The 24,401-nt window shown below is 33.3% G+C and overlaps 1 protein-coding gene across 1 annotated transcript in view; it reads left to right on the forward strand.

The window, feature by feature from the left end:
- DMD (dystrophin) overlaps positions 1-24,401 on the forward strand; it is a 1,580,480-nt gene that overhangs the window by 363,994 nt on the left and 1,192,085 nt on the right. Inside the window, exon 28 of the mRNA XM_006911463.3 lies at positions 16,043-16,204. Within this exon, the coding sequence (XP_006911525.1) occupies positions 16,043-16,204 (162 nt within the window). The remainder of the gene's footprint in view (positions 1-16,042; positions 16,205-24,401) is intronic.

Below are 24,401 nucleotides of genomic sequence, written 5' to 3' on the forward strand. Positions count from 1 at the left end.
ATATGTATTTTTTATGAACCACCTTCTTTTAACTTCAGTCATTATCAGTCCACTTTTAGATTACTTTATACTGGTGTATAAAAATATGTATCACATATCTTGGCCTTTGTAATTAGGCTATCATCATAAAGAGGTGATATTAAACCTACATTTCAGATGGTAATAGAAGCCAAATACACACACACACACACACACACACACACACACATACACAAACACACACACACACATGCTGTCTCTTCATCTGTTTCACTGCTGAGGTATAAGTATAATTTTTAGTAAAATTTTTAGACCAATAGTAATAATAGTAATAGACCAATATATTAAATTACTGATGAAATTAGTCTTATGGCTTAAAATTTTTTGTGTCTAACTTTAATGAGAAGTATATAAACAAAATTAACTGTATTTAAAGAGTAAAATGTTATAAGCTACTGAATTTCCTCTAAAATAGTAGAAGTAGCAAACGTAGAATCAGCTAAGTTCTAATATTTAACTTCCCTCTTGGCATATAAAATACTTAATTTTTTTTTTACTTTTCCTCTTCCTAAGTTGTCCATATTTAAAATGCAGAACCTAGTACTTAAAAAAGTAGTCTCTACTAGCTGGATTTCTTTGCTCGATTCCCATTTACTCCTTCACTCATTAATTATAGATACCTTATGAAGTTGCTGGAGGGGCAACTGCGATATTAAATTGAGGTAAAACAGGAAGTGGTAGCTATGTGACAGGATGGAGGTCATAGCGAAAGCTATGGTGGTAATCAGTTTGCAATTTATAAATGCATCAGAGCCACACATCAGGCACTTTCATCTTACACAATGTTATATGCCAACTATTTCTCAATAACGCTGGAAAAAAAGAATTAGCTTGTGTTTGAAAATGAAAATTAAAAAAAAAAAATGGTGATGAAAAAATAAGAGAGGGGCCAGTAACTTGAGTAATAGGTTAGAGAACATGTTTTATTGTCTTTCAGGGCAGTGAAAATTTAAGCATGTTTGTAGTCTGAAGGAAGATCCAATACTTAAAATGTAAGTAAGAGCAAGGTCTTGTAGGAGAGGAGATATGAGCAAAAATGGGAGGATGGACTTTGGAAGTGAAAAGAGAAATACAAAGATATTTTGAGGCAACAAGTAGTAAGGCTGAGAAAGTCAACTCATGAAAGATTCCATACCCAAGAGAGTGCTACATCTTTTTTCAATTTTATGGAATTGGTGGCTTGAAGAAGTGGGAATGGGAGGATACAGAACTGGTGCCTTTGAGGAAGTGAGTAGAAAGCATTTGGAATAGCAGCTCTTCTGTTTTATAGATCAGTTTAAAATCAGCAAAATTGTTAGCGAACAATATTCTAGACTTAGTAGTTAGTAAAATGGTTTTCAACAGAAACAGTTACGTGAATTTCTCCCTCAGTCTTCTGCTAGATAATCATTTTATTCACAACCACATACATAAAAGACGCATGGACAATCAAAAGAAAAAGAACTTTTATTTCTATTTTCTTCAATTAGTATCTCCAGAATGTATTCAATTGTATTCTGCAGTAACTAAGAGACTGGTCTTTGGAGTCTTATCTTCCAATTATATTCGTATTTGGAAGACATTCATTTGGTATTCATTTTTTCTGCAGAAGTATGTCACTATGTCCTGTTGCTTCTAATTTGAATTTCATGTTTTTTTTTTTGTTTTTTTTAATTTGCTTCTCTAACATATCCAATTTAGTTTGGATTCTTATTTCAACTCTGTAGCTATTGGCCATTTCCCCCAAGTTATTAGAATCAGGATCAACTACTTAATTTTGAGGGATCAGTACAAGAAGAAAATGCAGATGGCTTTTTCAAAAATTAAGAATTTCAAGACAGGGGCAGCAGAGCACAAAACAAAGCAGGGGCCAGTCGAAGCATGGAGCACTGCATGAATGCTCAGGTTGCATGTCCCTGATGTTAGCCCTGATTGTTATTTTACGTATTTGGTTAATTTTACACCTAAATTGCTTTTGAAATTGTCCAGGAATTACAAAATTTAGGCTCATTTCTATAGAAAATCATTGTTTAAAAAGATTTAATTGAAGATTATCAGCCAATGATAAATGCTTTAATATTTTGAAAAGTGGAATTTTTATCTAACTCTTAGAGTATTAATAATGAATGCAGCTTCTAGGATTACGTTTTTCCATGTTTTGAATTTGTTATTTCCTTACAGTGAAAGGAAGGATTTTGGATATCTTGAATCTTGATTTTCCTAGGTTGAATGCTCTGTGATAAAACTCATCTTTATTCAAAAATTGCACCTCAAGCAGACAATTATGCCAAACAACTGTGTTCAAGGTGACTTTCTTTTGAGCTGCATAGTGGACTATGTAACTTGCTCTCATAATATTTTTAATTGAATAATTAGACAAGAGTGATTACATTTTAAAGGGAAAAAAGTCACTTGTGTGGTATTTGCACATAGGTAATAAACCCAATAGTCCAGTCCTCTTTGATGTAGGAAAAATAGACAAGAGAGTATATACTTTTCATTTTTTAAATTAGCAAATAATTTTTCCTTCTATTTGCTGTATCTTCTTTCGTTATCTGAAAAACATATCTTTCTTTTACTACTATCAATTATGTGAACTATCCTGATTCTTTTTAATAATATTTTCACATGCATCTTGTATCTTTAGTTTAATTATCATCTGTTTTATAGATGATAATATTATGTAAACTTTATAAGAAAAAGGGCAATGGCAAATGTATTTCATTCTTATTCTTAATCACCATAAATCATGAAGATTTATTTATTTTTAAATTTTATAGGTAATAATTCCATTTATCTTTAAATATAATTTATACCACTTCAATAAATACTGTCCCTTGGGCCATTTGTATTGACATTTCTGAAATGTTTTATAAGGCAGTAGTTAAAATTTTCTTGTCTGAATGTATACAAAAATATAGCATATTGTTTTTTTTTTTAATGCATAGACACAAAGGGGCATACCAATGCACAGATACCAAATGTATGTTTGTGTATCTGTATGTGTATATATATGTGTGTGTGTGTGTGTTCTATTTGAATATCTAATTAATAGTTAAGAATTATATATTCATGCTAGACAATTTTTTTTTTTTTGCTTTGGGAGAGCATTCAAATACTTATGAACAAGTGTGAATATATTCATTTAGGGGTAACTTGTCCTTAAATTTCTTGTAATTTGGTGGTTGAATTCTTTCCTCTAAAGTTAAAATAGCAAAAGAGGGAGTTAATATGCAAACAAAAAACATCTGATATTAAGTCCTAAAAACTAATCCATTATAAAATAAATTAGTGTGGATTGGGAAATAACATTTTAAGAATGATAGAATTTTTTTAATATTATTATTTATGTAGAGTTTCACTAAAATTCCTGAAGTTTTTATCTTTTTTTAATGAAACTTGTATATGGCTTTTACTTATGATCCATCGTAATTTATAACTAATATTTAAGTCCTGTAACAAAAAATACTATTCTCAAAGTAAATGTTCATCTTTCTTGTCCATCTTTACCACTCTAGGCTTTTTTTAAAACAATTTTCAAGCCACTTCATAGATCCTTGGAGTTGAATGATCAAAACTATTTTTTAATATTCAGGAAAATCTGCACTAAAATTACTTGTCTATTTTTTAAAAAAAAGAAAGAAATGAGAGAGTGAACATTAAAGGACATTCCTTTGCACTGTATTCTAGTATCTCAGAACAATCCATGTATGGAATGAAGATTGAAAATATATTCCAAGTTTAATCAAGCTGTTTTTTAAGCTACAGAATTCACATATTCATTATGAAGTTTCCATTAAAAGTGTCAAATAAAATTGGAGAATTGCTTTTTACTACTTCTCTCTTACCAAGTTTCATATTGTTTTTTTGACCTTCATTGAGCAATGGTCAATTTAGTTGGACTCTGCCCTTCTCTCTTTTTTTTCTTTTGAGCCTCAATAATTGCATCTCACTATCTGTTATTATTTCTTATTTAAGGCATTCTTTCTTTCAAACTTCACTCTTGATAATTCTTTTCAACTCTGGCTAATCATCAAAATCACACAGATGGAAGAGTATAAGAACTTTAGTCTATACATGTTCCCTTCCAACTCTCTTTAAATTTATTTGGGAACTGTGTTTTGAAAAGTTCCCTAGTTCTGATGATTATTCAGGTTTGGGACCTCTGACTAAGAGTGAATTGTTTAAGGCAGTCCAACTTGCTAATGCGTCTGTGTTTCAGATTCATTCCTAGTGTGGACCATTAATATTTCATGCCCATCCATAGCTCATTAGTGCTGAATGATCTCTTTATTCCAGTGATGAAGCTCATTTTCAATTCCTGAACAGTTCAATCAAGCAGGTGAAAAAGCAATTCTCCTTCAAGGACACAGTTCCCTGCTGGAGCAGAATGAGCACTTTCTAGGAAACCACAGTAAACTTGTGTTGGCATAGAAAGCATGTCACTATATTCCCCAATATGCTATTGTCCCTCCTGGACCATAACCTAGATGAATAGACATTCCCTGTGGGACTAGTTCGAAAGACAGTAATCAATCCTGCATAGTTGTGGTAGACGTTGTCCACAACTTGATTTTCAACTATATCTGACTTATGACGAGTACAGCAATCCTGCAAATGAGGGCTCACCATCTGAGACCTGGTCACTTCTCTCCTGCTCCAAAACACTCCAGAAAATGTGTTTTATCTACAAATGATGAGAAGATGTCACTGTGGAGAGGCGATCAAAGAGAAAGGAAATTAGGAAACAGTTTGTGTCTATTTCAGCCAGCTTAGTATTTCTTAAGAGCATTCAGCGACAGAGGATCCTGGTCTCTGACAAGGAATTGAGTGTACTGCACCACTTGGGAAGGGTTTACCTGTTTCCCATGCTCACTCACATCAACACACACGAGTCTTCTTTTCGCACTCACAGCTGACTGCTCAAGAAATGTACAGCATATTTGACAAGCAAAAGGAAAAGCAGATGTTCCCTACATCTTGCTCCTGCTCTTCAAGGTGCACATCCCAGCCAAATGAATCATAGCAGAGCCAAAGACCCTGGCAGGGATCCCTTGCTACAAATCTGCAGTCTTGTTGGTCTTATCTACTTAGAGAACAAAAGGTTTGAAAACATTGTAATACCTTAGGACTAAGTAGTACAGCTATTTACTGAGCTAGACCTGAGAAATTATTCAGTATAGTGTGGATAAGTAGGGTGACAGGAAGCCATAAATATACTCTTCTTGCACTTCAACTTCAGAATCATGGTGATCATCTGGACTATTTATGATAAATTAATACTCTTAATCTTCATGCATATGGAGAGGATGAAAAAAGATCAGCCATCATGGATATCCCAGGGGAGAGGGGTATTTTTCCAGTTTCTCTGATACCACTTCTAATTGAAACCAATCTGAGTATAATTTAACCCCACTGCTGATTGGCCATAGGTGCCATCAGAGTCCAGAGCGTTTTATTTCAAAAGCACCTGGATACTGGCCTCGGATTATTATGGGCCTACATTGCAGTGAAAGGTATCCAGCAAAGATCTGTAATGTACATCACAAAAAATACTATTTCGGGTTATCAAGGCTATATTTGAGACCACTCGACAGAACACTGAAAATTGTTTTTGTTCATAGCCAACACTTATGGCCATCCTTTGCTGCTCTGTAAAAGGAACCATGAAGAATGTGCTTCCCACACATCATGTAAAGTATGAGACCAAAAACACTGTGTCCTGTCTTTATCCCAAGAGTCAGAATTCGTAAGTGGAAAGAATGACCAGTGAGGTCTCTGTCACATTGCTGTGTTCTCTGAAAATCACTGCCCTTATCTGAGGGGTACCGAATGGCTAGTTCATTTACATAACAATGCCAAATTAACACAACTACCTTTGTCTCACTAGAGGCCTCCTCAACGTGGGTATTTACCTGCATAACTCAACCTAGAATCAGCAGCTAGTTTTTCTAATTGTGACACCTTGCCTTTCCTCAACCTATACTTTCATTTGGAGAGAGTCATTGCATTTGGGCCTTCATGGGGCAACAGAAGCAACTGTCAGAAATCAGCTAAGTTTCTCAGTGGCTACATTTCTACTTTTTTTTTTTTTACTGATCTCTACTCATTCCTTCATTTTACAATTTGATTTTACCCTAAGATTGGACTTTTACTCATATAGACTCTATATGTTACTTAAACATGTGGTCTCTATCCTGATCCAACATATCCCTAGACTCTGATTCTGTCTCACTATTCTGTGTCAGGAGAAACTTTCTGTAATTTTTAAATTATTTATAATATCAATAAATTATCCATTGCCTAAGCTTTAGATTTTCATATTACAAGCACATGTGTAATCAGACAGCATCTAGCCATTGGGCCAGAGAAATTTTACTGACCAGGTGTGCCTCTGAAGTTACCTTGAGAAAGCTGGGATAAGATAAACTCTGTAGATTTCTTCTAGGTTTACTGTATTACACTTCCATCACTTTCTTTTGGAAGCTGCAATAATGCATCAGTTTGCTCCTGTCAGGGAAGAAGACCAATTTCTTTTGTCCACCCATGAAGATTAATGCATATAACAAAATGCCAGAAATGTCTTTGATATAGTACCATACAGCTCATTGACTATTCTGTCGATGCTTTATTTGAAATTGATGGCTATCTGATATCAAATTCCATTGGTAAAACGATTCCCAAACATTACTTCAAGTGTGCTTTCCTCACAGGTCGCAGAAGACCAGTGACCTGCAAAGAGCTAAAAGTGACAAAGTTCCAACTGACAATGACACCAGTGGTTTTAACATTTGTAATCTTTTCCTACAAAGGAGATTGTAGAGAGTTCCATGCATGTGGTTTTGTTGTTTTCCAACTCAGTGAGTTTAAACCAAATGACATTAACAAAAGTAAACCTAGAAGACCCTTGAAAGTAATGCAACATTCTTCCTTTCATATTTAAAGAATATATATACAAACACATGTGCACATCTATGTAATTATTTATAGCCTACATCCTTATCAAATACATTAACGTACAGCATAAAAGCAAATGTGTTCCTCACAGAAGTTATATCTAAAGTGGCTTAAAACAACACAGCTTTTTATTTATTTGGTCTTTCTTGTCCAAAGAATACTGTGTGGAACCGCTTTTCTTTGGGAAAAAGTAGGTCAGACTAATTTGAAAACAAAACAAAATAAAAAGCAACAAACTGGAGCTTTTGTTGCTGAGACTGTGAGTGATTGAAAGTTGTCCTTGCTATAAATTATCTTCTTCCCTTTCTGCTTATTTTAACTCCATTTAGTTCCCTTTGCAAAATACTAGCTTAATTCTTCATGAAAAGAATTTCCTCAGCTTGCAGGAAACATGCCTAACTATCTAGAAAGGTTATAAGCAATTTTGTTGGGATCTATTGTTTTCATTCTACCATACAAATCATGAAAAAAATGCTTATCTCTCATCAACCCCAAAGAGGTATGAGTCTACAGTGAGTGAGGCCCAGGGTGTTCCACCAATTTCTGCTTCTCTGAAGGTGCCCTGCCAGTTCTACACAACTGTAAGTTGGGAGAACCTGTTTCTGAGACAATAGAGCATTCCTCCTGGTCTTTAAACAATTCTTAACATTTTTATGGTGTTACCTACTTTAAAGACCTTCAAATTATGCTTCGGAAATTTTAATTGGTTGTTTACTGAAATTTTCTATCTTTAGGCAAAGAGTTTTACTTGACAGCAATGTCCACACGTGAAAAATCAGTGGATGGATATAAAACATGGTTTATATCAATTATACAGTTTGCTGGCTGTAGTATAAGACAAAGGCATTGGCATATTCTTATAAGCCTTCTAATCCTGCCGTACTATTATAATTCTCAGTGTTTCAAATATACTTTCTAGATTCTTCATTATCTCTTCACGTCTGTCATAAACCATTTCCTATCTTTCTCTGGACTGCATTCTAGCTGTTTCTTCTATTTATCTTTCCCTTCTGCCTCTACCTCAGTTTGTCAAGTGCTGAGTTCATGGACTGTGTCAATAGTTTGCTGCATAGTTTGAACCAGATAGGTCACAAACATGAAATTGTTTTGTTTCTATAAGATGGTTAATTCATATTTCTTACTGGCATCTTGAATAGATTTCATCACTTTCTGATCTCTGCAGTATTAGAAAGTTAAATCCAGTTTAGTTCATCTAAAAATTTCAATCTCATATTCAGCTTAATGTCTTATGTTTCCAGCTCTAGCTTAAACCATGGACTAGGTGACTTGCACTGGGAGGGAAGTTGAGGAAATTCTTTTTAAGAAGAATCCCTACCCCTCCACTGCTTTTACTTATGCCACCTGGGTCATATTTTCTCCATTGGCCTGATAAATAGCAATGGAGGAAAGTGGGTAACTCTGTAATTAACTAACATTTTTTAAATGTTCAAGTATTTTATGTAGCAAGGACACAAAACATTGGCTTTCTTTGGGGTGCAACTCTAGACTCTTTAAGTTCTGTCCTCCTATTTCTTTAACAAGAAAAACATTTTCTGTAAAAATATCTCAAAGCTTCTTTATCTTAGAATATCTTGCTCCGCAAGCAGTGTTCCTGCTGGATAGGTCAAACATGGCTGCCTTCTTCAATGTCCACTTGACCTATGGAAATATTTTTGCCACACCAAGCGTTGGGAAATACAGGCTGTCCCTTCTCTTCATTATGCCATCATTTCCAAGTCTTTTTTATTAATCTGTAGGTATGTTTAGAATACAAATAAAACATCAGCTGATTAAGTAGAGTCCAAGTTAGTAATTAGATGTCATCCCCACCTACCTTGGACTCCCACAGTCTATGGGTAATGGTCTTGGAGCTCCCCTCACATACAGAAATGTTGAAGTGTACCACCTTTCATTCTTCCTTGAGTGAGTAGAAGAGGCCATCACACTCTCTCCCCCTGGGCCGTAGATTCAACCTGACTTTGTTTCTCTCCCAAATCTTCAAAGAGTTTTAGAGTAAGTGGAGTTGGTGGAGTAATGAAGGAAGGCTAGCTTTCCCACCTCTTTTGAGAAAAGTCTTGTCATTTCCATCTCTTAGAATGAGAAAAACTTAGCACTGAGTGTTTTCAGTTGAAGACTACAGCCAAAATTCAGTGATAACCTATAAAGTCTAATGTATTTATGGCCATAATAATTGGAGCTTCAAAATAGTTAAATGACAAAGAAAAATGAAAAGGAAGTAGTTGTATCAATTACCTGGCCCATTGCACTCGAGACTCCAGAACTTAGAACTTCTTGGTCAGGGTAGTCTGTGCTGTGAGGTACAGCTGTCAATTAGTACAGATCAGTGGCCTCTTGTAGGTTTTCATGTTAGTTTCCAAAGAGCCACATGAGTAGGATTTGGTTATAGCATATTTCATATAGAACTCCCACACTTACCACTGCTCATGAGAAAATACTCCTTTGGGCTCTACCTGGTGCACAGTTACTGGCGTTCAAGTCAAGGTCAATTAATGCTCTTCTTCAAGCAGAAACTTCAAGAATTTGAAGTCACTTTTCTTTATTTGCATCAGAATTTGAGGGAGAATTTCCTTTAGTTCATCTACTAGGATCACTCAAAAAGTATGACTTAATTTTAACATTGGCTAAAATATTTCATTACTTAGGGAAAATAAAATAAAACAGTGCTAGAAATCAAAGCTTTGTACATGTCCAGATGCCACCAACAAGTACTTATAAATGAACAAAAAGTAAATAAGTGCATCACTACAAGATAAACATAAATGACCTGTTTTTTTTTTTTTTAATCACTCATCTGACATCTGCTCTTCTTTCCTTCTTTCCTAGAAATATTAGCGAATAGTATTTAAAACACTTTCAGGTAATTTGTCTTCACAAAGAACCTGCAGTTTTCTTTGTAAACTGAATCTGCAACTTAAAAAAAAATAAAAAAAATCCATGCTCTAGACTTCTGAGATGCCAGATCTCTCAAAATCCTAACTCACTAAAAAAAAATTCTTTTTGGGGGCCAATGAAAGAGTAAATTTTACAATGTTAAACCTGGATCTATCGAGTAATTTAGAAAGAAAAATTGAGAGCTCCCAGATGCCTATCGCACATAGCAGGCCAACAAGGAATATTTATTATATAGTTGAATGAAAACAAAGGTTTGTGAAAGATGCTACAAAGGCAAAATGCATCTTTTGTACACTCATGCTTTTCATACCATGACTCCTATCACTCTTGCACTGTCCACAGGGAGCTCACAGCAAGGAGGTGCCTGATGTAAACCTCCTTTTAAGGCCTCCACCCCAGTTGGTCTCCCACAATCATATCTCAGGCATCAAAATTCTCCTTTACTCCTTCTCCACCAAAGCAGCAAATAAAGCCATTGCATACACTAATAAAAGGAGAAACAAAATAATGACAAAACTTCTCCCATTTCTACTTCTAGATGCCACAGATATTGGAAAAAAGTTATTTTTCATGGCCTTAAACTATCTCATGCTGTATTGTGAATTAACTTTCTCAGGACTATTTCTCTATTTTAGTAAACTTTAATATATATTTTAAATATATGTATTTAAATATATATCTTATATTTAGTCTATGGAGTGTGCTACTGAGAGGGGCATTGCAGTCAGTGTAAGGTAGGAAATTTTGGACAGAAGAACTTTCTGGCATTCTTTAACTCATATGATGCAGATTGTTTTTCTTCTTTTTTTTTTTTTTTGCTGAAAAATGTTTTATCCATGCATTCTAGTTTGGTTACAATCATCCTGTATGAGAGACTACGTTTATAGTTTAATTCTTCAAAATATTATGTGCTTAATAAGAATTTGCTGCTGGCTATAAAGCTTAATAAGGGAAATTATATCTTTATAATAATTTGCACAGACAGTCCTATTTTAATAATGAAAACACCCACATTCCTAATTCATTTTCAGTCATGAGCTTATCTATCACCTCTTCAATGAAATAAAAATTAATAAAATTAATAAATATATTAATGAAATGTAGCTCCTTTGATGAATGGTGATTTGTAAAAGTTATTGGATAATTTGTATAAATTTTTCTCTATTTTTAAGACTGCATTTATATTTTAAACACATTTACTTTTGTTCAAATTCTCAGTTTTTATTTCATATGAAAAATTTATTCTTTCAAAATGAAAAAAATAATTATCCTTCTACAGTTTCTTAGGGATGCTGAACTCTGATTTAAGTGTTTGTAATATGGGACCATAAGGGTTAATACATTATTTTAAAAATAAGAATGTGAACAACAATCAATTCACTGTGAAGGCAACTTTCTATTGCAAAAAAATCATTAAACTTTTATATTGCAGAGCACTTTAAGGGATTAATAACTTATTTTCATGTACGTTGATTTTTTTAAATTAGTTTTCTTTGAAATTTTTTTTGAAAACCAAATTAAAAGTTTTTTTTCATTATGTCTTTTCTTGGTAACCATTACTAGGATTCAATTTTCTGCATTTTTATTTTGCTACTGATTGCCAGTTTTTTAATATCTTTCTAATTCTCCTCATATTTGCTGTTTCTGTCTAGTTATATGATTCCTCTTACTGCTGAGCAGATTAGCTAGAGGCATGAAATAATATTTTAAAGTAACAGTTGAGCAATACTCTGGAACAACTACGAAAATTCAATTACGGTTCAGGACTTCCTACCAGCTCCATTCAGTGAGACAGCACAGGTCAAGTGGGCAGAGAGTGCTAGAAAATCCTCAGGCCTGGCATCCTATCAGGGTCTGACTAATAAGATGTTTAGAAATGGAAGACAGCTTATGCCATGACTAATTCAAAGAATTCTGCAGGCATGGATTGATATCAGGTCTTTGCACTCCCTGAGATAATCAAAGAATCCGTGTAAACCAGTTTCTCTCACTGAGTGCCAGGAGGGGCAAGGAACCAACCAACGTGAGGTCAACTGTGCCATCATCTCTTAGGCCGTTTCATTCCTGTCAACTCGTATCTTATGAATAGAAAAAGTTCTATTTCTAAAAATAATTTTAAGGCTAGATATGTGGTTTAACATTATGCTATATTATATCCCATTCAATTAAATTAAAATTCTACAGACACACACAAAAGGGTAGACCGTTTTTGCCTTTAGCAAGATAAAGGACCAAATTTAAACAGTGCCTGAGTAGCCAATTACTACCTGCTATGATTGGAAGGTTTCTCCAGCTACCTGTCACAATGGTGAAATTTTATCATTAAAGATCCACTCCCCTGGAGAAACTCTCGGTAAGCTACAGACATTTTCTTCTACAATACAGAGAGCTCCGATTATAACCATGAGCAGTGTTCTGTGAATTATTATGTGATGCAACTTCCAGTTGAAGTTTTGACAAAAGAAAAATGTAACTATATTCGAATTAGAGTACAGGGTAAGGCCTTGTTTATTGATTTGGCTAGAGTATTTTAGTAGAAATAAATTAAAGTTTGCTCCAAATAATGTTCCATCCTGTTCTGATACTTTTAATGCTAAAAGTAAAACAAAACAAAAAAACCCAGGAACATCTGTTCTCCAAAGGTCATATCTCTGAGTAATGGTGATCTTTTCTACCCCCCAATTTCTTAGAAATCCATTTTTTTCTTTGATGACTTGAACTCTTCTTTTTTTTCCTCATTAAAAAGCCTCATTATACCATTCATCCAGTCATAAAAAAAAAAATGGCCTTTATTTTCAGAACTGGCATTGAGCAATGAACAAGACTTCCATAAGCTCCAACCTCATTTGAGTTTATAGGCTAAAATAAAGACAGACAATTAATGGAATGTTACAGTATGGTGTGATACATGCTAAGATAGAAATGCAAGGTTCAAGAGAAAACAGGGTATCAGGGAAAGCCACCTGGAGGGGGAGATGTCAACGTTTCTGATGTAAGCCTCAAAAGACAAATGTAAATTAGCCCAAAAAAGGAAGTTGGGAATGGGATTGTTCTAGGAAAAGAGAACAGCATGTTTAAAGCCAAGAAGCAAGAGGGACATAATGTTCACTGGGAAATGAAAAATGAAATTTTTCTACAGTTAGAGCAAGGAGTAGAAGATGCCAGCAAGGACTATAAGGGGACTTTTAAGCCATATTAAGAAGTATGGCTTTTATCCTAAAGAAAATAAAGAATCGCTAGAAGATTTAAAGTAGAGAGCCATAATTTCAGTTAAGAAAGAACACACTGTAGCTGCTTTCCAGATGGATAGTGACAGGGTAGGATGCCAGCCAAGAGACTAGTACCATATTTAAGGCAAGAGACGGTAATGACCTCAACTAGAGTAATGACATTTGAGAGAGAGAGAAAAGGAGAGAAGCAAGAAATACTAGGAAGTAGAAGAAAGAATTGGTGATTTATTGACTGATTAAAATGGTGAAAGACATAATAGAGGAAATATCTAGAATTTTGCCTAATAAAGGCGATGATTAATTATTAATTACCGAAATAGGGAAAAATGCAGAGAAAGAGTAAACACATTTTGGGAGGTGGAAAGTAAGTGAGAAGGGGACAACTCACAATGGGTTCATATTTGGTTGGGTTGCTAAGTTTTGGTGGCTGTGTGACATCCAAGTGGAAATGTCAAGTAGGTCAACATATATACAAGTGTGGAGATTTAGGGGAGAATCTGGACTGCAGATGTGGAATTGAGAATTGTCGGCATATGTGGTGTAATTGAAACTCAGGGTATGAGTAGAATGCAAAGAGGAAAGCCTAAGACAGACCCTGAAGATTTATGGCCCAGGTAGACACACTGGGAATGTCCTCCCCGCTCCAGCAGCATCACGGAACTTCAGCCTCCTTTCACTTGGTCCAGATGCCTTTACCTTTATTCTTTCTTCAGTAACACTGTGTTCCAAGTTGGCTTTATTAAAGAGTAATGACATGTCCACTATCTTTTAAGCTTAAGAGCCAACATTTATATTCTTTACATAATGTCTAAATTCCTTTCTATTGAGGTAGCATTGGTTTATAACATTATATAAGTTTCAGATGTTCATCATTACAATCTTATACCTGTATATGCGATATGCATATTCGCCACCCAAAAGTCTAATTTCCATTTTTCATCATATGACTGACCCACTTTACCCGTTTCACTCTTCCTCCAACCCTTTTCCTCTTCCGGTGGCCACCAGTCTGTTGTCTGTTTCTATGAGTTTTTTTTTTATTTGTTCATTTGTTTTTGTTTTTATATTTCATATGTGAGTAAAATCATAAGGTATTTGTCATTTTCCATCTGTCTTATTTCACTTATGATAATACCCTTAAGGTCCATTCACGTTGTCACAAATGGCAGGATTTTACAATTTTGTGTGTGTGTGTGTGTGTGTGTGTGTTTTCATTCATCCATCTATGGGCACTTAGGTTTCCCCTATCTTCACTATTATAAATAATGCTGCAATGAACATAATTCTTTTTGAATTAGTATTTTTATATGTGTCGGATAAATACCCAGAAGTGGAATTGCTGGATGTTTGGTAGTTCTATTTTTTTTTTAATTTTTGAGGAAGCCACATACTGTTTTCCATAGGAGCTATACAGTTTACATTCCCACTAGCAGTGTGTGAGTGTTGCCTTTTCTCTACATCCTCACCGACACTTGTTGTTACTTGCCTTTTTGAGGACAGCCATTCTAACAGGTGTGAGGTGATATCTCATTGTGGTTTTGATTTGCATTTCCTAGATAATTAGTGATTATTATATACCTGTGGTCCATTTATATGTCTGTTTTAAAAAAATGTCTATTCAGATACTCTGCTCATTTTTTAATCGTTTTTTGTTGTTGTTGTTGAGATGTATGAGTTCTTTACATATTTTGTATATTAATTCCTTATAGGATGTATGATTTGAAAATATCTTTTCCCATTTTGGTAGGTTGCCTTTTCATTTTGTTGATGGTTTCTTTTACTATACAAGAGCTTTTTAGTTTGTTGTAGTCCCATTTATTTATTTTTCTTTTGTTTCCCTTGCTGTTAGTGTTTGATTCACAAAAACTTCACTAAGATTGATATCAGGGAGCTTATTACTGCCTATGTTTTCTTCTAAGTATTTTATGATTTCAGATTTTATGTTTGAATTTTTAATCTATTTTGAGTTAATGTTTGTATATAGTCTAATAGTCTTTATATAAATATAAAAAACAGGCTCACTTTTAAAACCCCAATTATGATCTCTGAGAAAGATAGTTCTATTGTACCAGATAATATTACCTATATATTGCATTATAAGGGAAAATTCTTGAAATGATGCATAACCTAAAGAATTCTCAAATACTTGCCTGTCCCATTCCTTTTATGACTCCTCTTTTAAAGGTGAACAACTCCTTGAAAGGAAACTCTGCAATCTATTCACTGTGCTATTTATACTTGAAAAGTGTTAAATTATTCTAATCATACTTATAGTAACAATCAAGATTAATTGCAGCTATATTAGGATTACTTATTTGTTCTACTTCAGCAGTAACATAAATCCAATTGCACAAGCAATTTCCATAATCCAAATTGTGAAAGAAAGTGGGGGAAAAAGACGATGCAAAACTTGTTAAAATAGTATTCAAAAGAAATCCTTAACCAGATGGTTATCTAAAATTCCCTTTTTCAAAAGGAGCTGATTCTGAACAGATTGTATATGTGTCTCACTGGTGGAAGTGGATTATCTGTCTCGAATTGGATTGTGATGACGATGACCCTATTCTAAGTAAACCAAATCTCTTGAACTATATAATGAGATCAGGGGGAGCATTCAGCCTGAGTACGACAGATTGCAACTACTGAGATGATTTCACTAATATTTTCTTCAGCCTCTTTCCTCGATGTACATAATATTGTGGTTTCATCCTGCAGAGATTTCTGATCCTGTAGTTCTGTGTGCTAATTCTTTGTTCTTATTCTTTATTTTTACAAGTAGAGCTGAATGAGTGGCAGGAAGCTGCGAAATCTGTCTTACAAAAAGGTGATTGTGTAAGAATTTAGACTCTTTATTTACTTTGCAGCAGGATTGCAGAAGAATAATGAGTCAATATTTAACTGATTCATTCTTATTTCTTCTTTAGGCCGTGAGGAGGCAAAAGTTGCTTGAACAGAGTATCCAGTCTGCCCAGGAGATCGAAAACTCCTTACACTTAATTCAGGAGTCCCTTTCATCCATTGACAAGCAGTTGGCAGCTTATATTGCTGACAAAGTGGACGCAGCTCAAATGCCTCAGGAAGCCCAGGCAAGTAGAATTGCGAATGAGCTTCTATTCTCTTGTTTTTTATTATCTGAACGAGATATTGCTGAATTTCTAACTTATAATGTTTTCAAATAGTTGTCCAGAGGGTTATTTGATAGACTGATTTGACTCTTTGGAAGTAAGAGGAGAAAGAGAGCTCTTGATTAGCACTCTAAGATTTATTTTCAAAAGTATGTAATGGAGGAATTTGAAATAGGGACACCTAAAAGACAGGGGCGCTATCACACCAAAGCCTGTTTATCAATATTTTCAAACTAGTATTCTCAAGCCAGAGAGAAACCATGGGAATGTAAATTGTAACAAAAATATTTTTAATGGGACCATTTAATTGGATTTTCAAACATTATATTATCAACTTCTCTTTGTTATCTTGAGATGTAAATTTGCATTTTATTACTAATAATCATATTATATATACTTACATGCATGCATGCACGCGTGCACACGCACACACACACACACACACAACTCTATTCCATTCCAATTATAAAATGTGTTAAATTAGTTTTTCTAGAATCAGAGTTAAAATAGTAATGAAAGTAGATCTAAATTGACTTTATACTGAGTAAAATTAGGTTATATTTAAATTAACTTGCACCTTGGAAAGTATTTTTAAAATTCTATATTTCTATTTTTAATAACATTTAAATGTACATAAAGCAACATAGGTATTATTTATTAAATGTCCTTAGGATTTTCTGAGAGTAGGGTAATACAGTTACTTTTCAAATTATATGTGCATATTATGAACTCCATAACCAAGGATAACTCAGACTAGTATACCATGATGTGAGAGGCATTAGAAGTTTATCTCCCCATCCCAAAGGCCCTCTCCCCACTAATTGGGTAAGGTATTAGATTTATAGGTCATGGTTACGGTGCCTTTGCCATGCAGTGAATCACTTTTAAATTGGTGCCCAGGGCATTGGTGTACAGAGCATGGGTGATTTTACCATACTAAGTTTGCCTGAGAAAGTCCCTGAGATTATGAGGCAGAGTATAGGTAATTTCGATCGGTTTAGAAAGTTCAGAGCAGAAGGATTGATCATTGCAACTGGAGATGAAGAAAGTGAAGTTTAGGGAGAATCTTGATGATAAAATCCTCATGGTAGTTTTTCACTGGGACAATAAACGTAAATACTCTAGTAAATGAAGGATAATAGCAAACACACTTGAGGATTTTAACCTCGCCAGTATACACATTTCTCCAAACTTACAAAAATCTAGTCAAGCTCCCTAACATGAATGATTCCTAAGACTGTCCCATTTTGAGTCACAGAGACAATGTTATAGGAAGGCTTTAAATAAAAGTATGATAGGAATGAGAAATAGTTACTGAACTGAGAAAAATTACATGATTTTAAACTAAAGGCAGAATAGAACTTTTTTTTTTTTTACTTTAATGACATGTTTTTGGAGAACTGTTTGATAAGCAGTTAAAGACTGCTTATAACTTTTTGAGTAGAATTAAAGAAAAATTTGAACGGTTTAAATATTAAATATTAACATTAGAAATTTGTATTATAAAACATATAAAGGTTACTTTGAGGCTTGTAGAATAAAACTATTGGAGCTTTTAAGGGAAAAAAAAATATTGTTTAGTTGAAAAGGTTGTGGTATAGGACCCTGAGTGTCTTCTTTCATTTATATTTGAGTGCAAGATTCTACAAACATGAAAGTAACATGCTAGTTTATAATAAAGTATTTTGTTTATTTGTTTGTTTTTTAAATTAAAAAAGCTATAGTAAAAGTGTTATTAACTATAGCAGTTCAAAATACTTGCATATACCAGCATACAGGTAAATGAAGAAATTTCACATCTACTTGAAAAAAGAGATTTTGAGTACCAACAAGCTCAAATCCACTTTCTGCGCATTTCTCATTGCAAATATATTGTCAAGATAATTCTTGCCTTAGAATTCCCTAAATGGTAATATATGATATTCGAAAGAGCAGACTACCCAAAAGCTATCGAAACATTCTTCATGATTTTATTTTAAGATGACAGCCAGTGAATTGTTTTCTGGAACAAGCGTTATCAAGTACTCAGATTACCTTCAAGGATTGCATTTCCTAAAGTTCACTTTCAAACTCCCTTGAAAGAAACAAGTAGAGAGTGAAGAGGTTGTTTGTGAATTAAGAACATAAGCACGGTGTGTAAGACAAAGGATGCCCATAGAATGCCAACAAAATGACATTTTTCTAAGTATAAATAATGGGAGCTAATTTTTATGCTTTGTATTAATTTAAAAACAATGCGTTTCTTTAAGTTTACATGAAAGTTCATTACTAATTAAAAGATTAGCGGGTTTAGCTTTCCCTTTTCAGAAATTAAGCACTTATTAATATATCACTGAGAAGCAGGACAAAATGAATGGTATTTCTGTATTTGGTCATCTTAAAAATGTACTCCGATTTCCTGTCACTAACTGGTCATGTTGATTTGTGGATGTCTGACTCCACCATGTGGCACACTGGTAGTTTTGCTACTGAATTTAAATCTATTAATAGAGCCTTCTTTTTCTGCCTTTTAAAGTTGTTCTAGATTCTCAGATGTAAAAAATTCTCAGTATTAAGGAAATGTATGCAATGTGTATAACTTTGTGATAGGTTTACCCTTATTATATATAAAAGTAGATATAGATCAAGATACTTCCTTGTATTTCATTTGTATTTATAACTCTAGGGCAGGAATGAGTGTCCCACTGCCTCAGAATGTTAATTGATCAGTTATCTGTCACAATTAGAAAACCATGTTTTGATTCTAAATTGGATTAACAATATTTTATTTTTTTTTATTTAGTGACATGAGCTTACAGGAGTAAAGCTTAGCTTTTTATACAAGTAAACAGCATACTGCAAGGATATCAGAGCAAATGTTGACCTGAGTATTTTATTTCAAAAAATAACACTTAACATAACCAAAATCTTAGATTGTATAACCACACCACAATATCGACTGCCCAATGCCAGCTCATTTAAAAAGAGATTTTTGATTAGAAAATCAAGATGGCATCTTATCAATTCAAATAAAATAAAGCAAATGGAGAAAACTCTTCTGATATAGAAATTTATCTTTTAGATATAGAAATAAACAAGAATATTTCAAATATCGTATGATTAAAATATAAAACCCATGAGTGTTCCTTCAAAACAATTTTACTGAATAAAATTATCAAATTGCATAACTGCAAGAAAACACGAGGCATGGATATAATTGTTTACTCCTTCATTTTCCTGAAGAACATACTGAAACACGGAGATTTGGTTTTAGTGCCGAAGATCTGGAAGCAAAAACCCAAGCACCCAGGCTGCACCCCATGCCAGTCACGTCAGATTCTCTTGGTAGACTTGACCATCAGAATTTTTGGAAACTTCCCCCAGTTATTCTAACATGAAGCCAAGGTTGAGAATAAATCTGGACAGTGCATTACTAGTAATGGCTAAATTGCTCCAGTCTTTTTTTCACATTATACTCCTCACCACTCTTTGATAAAGATTCTCAACTATAGCCGTGTCAAGATTTCAGTGGGAGAAAATCCTTCCTATTCTGATTGTCCCCTGACTCTTAATGAGAAATGAATGATGGTAGAAAACATAGCTGAGAAGTGCTGCATGAACAAATCAATTTGGACAAATAGAATTTTCAGTATGGATCTTTGAAGATGAACTCAGCTAGATTTTTTTATTTTCTTCTTTTTTTCCCCCCTAATTCCACATATGTTAATGTGCCAGTTAGCTTAGATGTGCCTCTAAATCATGTAGGAACTGTTATAACTATGTCTAAATAGCTACTTAAATGTTTGTAATTCCTAAAAATGTGGAGATACTTTAATCTACCCTTTATTTTATTTTTCCGGTAGTTTTAATTTTGGATCTCTAATATGTATACAATCCCAAATGGATACCTTTTGAAATGCTCCATGTCATTATGTGTTGATGATGCACATTTTCTAGAGGAGCCCGTGACCTTGTTACTTGGATGACCACAAGAAGCAGTGGGGTTGCCTAGCAGTAATTGCAATAGTTAAACTGTTTTCTTTCTTTCATCCCGCAGATACCTGATCCCAGCTTTTGCAACCTCATATCTCACATAGTAGATTTATGTGTATGAGAAAGGGGAAAAAATAAAGCAATTTAGGAAACAAACAAGTTATCATTAAAGGAGAGAACTTCCTAATCAATATAGAAAAGCGGTCCTATATTTTACTCAACAAGCTAGGAATTTGAGGTATTCTGGGTCCACTGCAGATCAGATTTCTTCCTTCCATTTCTTTTTTTTTGGTACCATCAACAATGTGGCTAAAACTATTAATAAATAGAAAAGAGGTATTTCTTTTTTACTAAAGAAAGCTGTTAATTTGAACCAATTGCATTAGCTGCATATCAAAATAATTTACAATCAAGGTCTTCCTGTGTTTATTGAAGCTAAATCTTATAACTCACTTTATTTGTCCATATTTAATGTAACCCTTTCAAACTATCTAAATCAATGGCTTAAAAAATAAGGACATAAAAACAGATTTTGGTCTATAAGTTTAAGCTTATGATTTCATTATGGAATAAAAAAGACTTTTATAGTGTAAATAGGCACATTTGATTGCCAAATGACTTAAAACAGTATAACTTTATAGCCTACTTCACTGACTTCTGAATTAGATAGTATAAACTCACTTAGAGGAATTCATTCAGGATTTATGTGATAATGACATAATTTAACCATAGAAGAAGAAAAAGTAGAAAACTATTACAGAGATTTGGGTTCCAATAGGAAACCCACGTAGCCGTGGCAGAAATATTTTCTTTTCTTTTTACCCAGTAATGTAGATATGATGGTAGACACAATGCAGTTCATTTTAAATCTGTTCTAAAATTGAAATGCTACCTATATGAGAAGGAATGATTAATGAAAAGTATGTATTTCGGCCTTTCCAAAGACTGTCCATATGAATGGTGACTGTTTACAACGCATCTACATTATTTTATTTGATCATTACAACAACACAATGAGGTAGATAAGTCAAAGATTTATAAGAGAATATTTGAACAGGCTACATTAATTATTGGGGATCAGGGTGGGGAGTTACTGCCAATGGACTCACAAGATCATTTGGGGGGATAAAAGTGTTTTAGAACACTAATTAAATTGTGATAGTTGCAGAACTCTAAATTTACAAAAATTCATTTAATTGTACATGCATTGAACTTTATGATATGAAAATTATACCTCAATAAAGCTGATTTTAAAAGACACTAATAATAGAGGATATTTCCAATAGTATATTTAAAAAATAATTCCAGGTTACTATCAGCTTTTTCACTCCATTGTTTTAATGCATAGGAAAGGGTAAAGTGTGAGGAATTTTGTTCAATAACTTAGAATTAAATGGCAGGAATTAACTTAAATTAACTTTTTACTTTTATGGAAAAAAGAATCAGTGACCATACTGGTATCCACTGTAAAATCTTACATAGTAATATAATGTTTCAATTGTTCATATTTTAATAGTTAATGGATTTCATTTCTAAAATGTTCTTGTGGCAGTTGGGACTTTAACTCAGATCTGTTTCCTCCACTTTGATAATTAGCTCTCTATCAAGTAAAAATTAACCTACAGCTACTATAGTTCTCCAATATTTCTATACAGTATATTAAATTTCCCCCCTAAGTTTTGTCTCTTATCTGTTTTGAAAAGTAACCATAATTGTTTGAAAATGCATAATTATAACGGGCTATTCTATCATCATCATCATCATCATCATCATCATCATCATTTTTATACCTAAGAATAACATCATTTCTCAGGTGCATTTCAAGGAATAATAATTCCACACAGTGTTTACTTTTTTTATTTTTTAAGGTTCTGTCATCAAGTTTACTTCTAAAAATTTATATGTTGTATTAACCTTCTGAAGATTTATGTTTGACCCTTTTTATTTCTCGAGCTTAAAAATATAACCCAAACTTATTAAACCACAGAACCTTTTTTTCCAGATATCTGTTAATACACCACGGAAATGCCATGTCAAGAAACAATGTTTAGGAAACACTAAAATAGACTGTTTCCTTCATATCACTTCTCTCCCCAATTCTATCAGAGTAGTAGGAGAGAGGCGAAAGAAGATGCTCAAAAGTTCCTAACATAAACCTCCACCAAAGTAATTATAACTGAACTAAGTGAATAGGTAAATTTATTTTGGCAATATGAAAATGTTCGGTATTATTGCATGAATCTATACACACATACACATATACATGTATATATATGCACACACATAATTAAATATATGTATATGTACATAAACATTTAACTTAATAAATATGTATCGAGAGTTCTAGTATACCTCAGGAACCTGAAATAGCCTATGGTAGTTGCTACAGCATAACGAGCGCTTTGGCCTGTTATATTCCTAATAAAAGTCAAAACTTCTCTATCTAAAAAAACTTAATTTGCAGGTAATATGCTTTCTACCTCATCTAGTCGACTTAGAGCTTTGTTTTTACAAACAGTAATAAAAAGCCGTGTGAATTTCTTCTGACATTTTCACTTACTGAGTTATTCTAAAGTAAAATCTGAAACTTTTCAAAATTATCTGCTCATGGTCATAATTACATTTTTTTCATGTTCTTCATATTTTAAAAGTATAAATTATCCAAGACCTTTTAGTACATTTTCTTCCCTTAATTTTGTGACTCTGTGTTGTGTGTAGCCATTTCCCTTTCTTAAGGACGCAATTTCAAAATTCCTTATGTTTAAAAATGACTAATCTGATAGTGTTATATTTCTCCATTAATAGTCTCAATATGACATCTTCTAATATATTTATTTTTGAAATATTTTCAGTTATTTTCTCTGAAATCATTTTATTTGACATCACAAAAGCTCCAATAATTATTTTACATAAAGTTTTCTTTATTCTATTAAATACTTTAGACAGCTACAGCTTAATTTTGCTTGCCATTTTCTGTCATTAATTTGATACATGAGAATGGTCTGATGTAAATCATGATAAAAAGCCTTGCTCTCTGCTCAGTTAATTGTAAAGTGCTATATTGGGAATGTCATTAACGTCTGATTGATTTTTAGTTCTATAATATGCCCTTTACCATTTTTAATGGAAAAATGATTATTTCTATTTCCATTGTTGTTTCCTACTTTCAATATATAGTGCTAGTTATGAACATAATTACTATATTGTCAACTGCTATTTTTTGGTAATGGCATGATAATATAAATTGCTTTATGTTATTTCACTTATGAAAAAAAATTAATGATCCCGAAAGGTATGGGAATGATAACTTCTAGTAAAGCATTCCTGGGTGTTCCAAATCGGCAGCCCATGATTCGCTGGTTCATTTAATTTTGCTTCTTTTGGAAATTACTGATTTTATATGAAGCCAAGCTGACAATTTCTCAAGATCACTTGTTTGTTTTCTTCAAACACTTATCCTGGCAGGTGTATATTTTAGGTAAAAATAGAACTCAAATTATACATCCTTTAGATCTTTAGCAGATCTTACAAACCTGGTAGCCAAGTACGGAAATCATTTTCCTTTGGATTAAATCTTCCGTTCCCAATGTTTTCTTCTACAATATCATTTTTTCATGGTCTGATCATAATGTCAGGAAAGACAATGTAATATTTACCTTTTTTATTAGAGGAATTTTTAAAGAGGAGAGTGTGTCCATTCTGCCTGGAAGTTTCTGTAATACTCTGTTATTTAAACAAATCACTTATCTTTTTCACAATAAGCTTGCCCTAAAGTGATGTGTGTTGTTGTTGTTTTTAAATTATGTGGTTCCAGAATAATAATCTTGTGAGGTTAAATAAACAATATCCTAAATACAACTAAAACTGAAATATAAGTTGAAAGTAAGAATTGTGGAATTAATTTGTAAAGGTGCTAGCTAAGTATGATGCATGCATGATATACAACTTCCCAAAATAGAATTGATTGTAAATATATATCAATTTTTATCTCATAACTCTAATAATGAATTGAATTGTTGTTACTGAATATATTCATTAAGTATATTAGATAGCTTTTCCCAAATCTACTTTTGTAATGTATTCTGCCAGAAAAAGGCAAAAGGACACTTTGAGCGAAGAACTGTATTCTTCTTGGATATCACAATGTATATTAATATGTAAAATATTCTGAGGAGTTCTGTAGTAT

The sequence above is a fragment of the Pteropus alecto genome, unplaced genomic scaffold (assembly GCF_000325575.1).
Source record: "Pteropus alecto unplaced genomic scaffold, ASM32557v1 scaffold414, whole genome shotgun sequence".
Classification (NCBI taxonomy): Eukaryota; Metazoa; Chordata; class Mammalia; order Chiroptera; family Pteropodidae; genus Pteropus; species Pteropus alecto.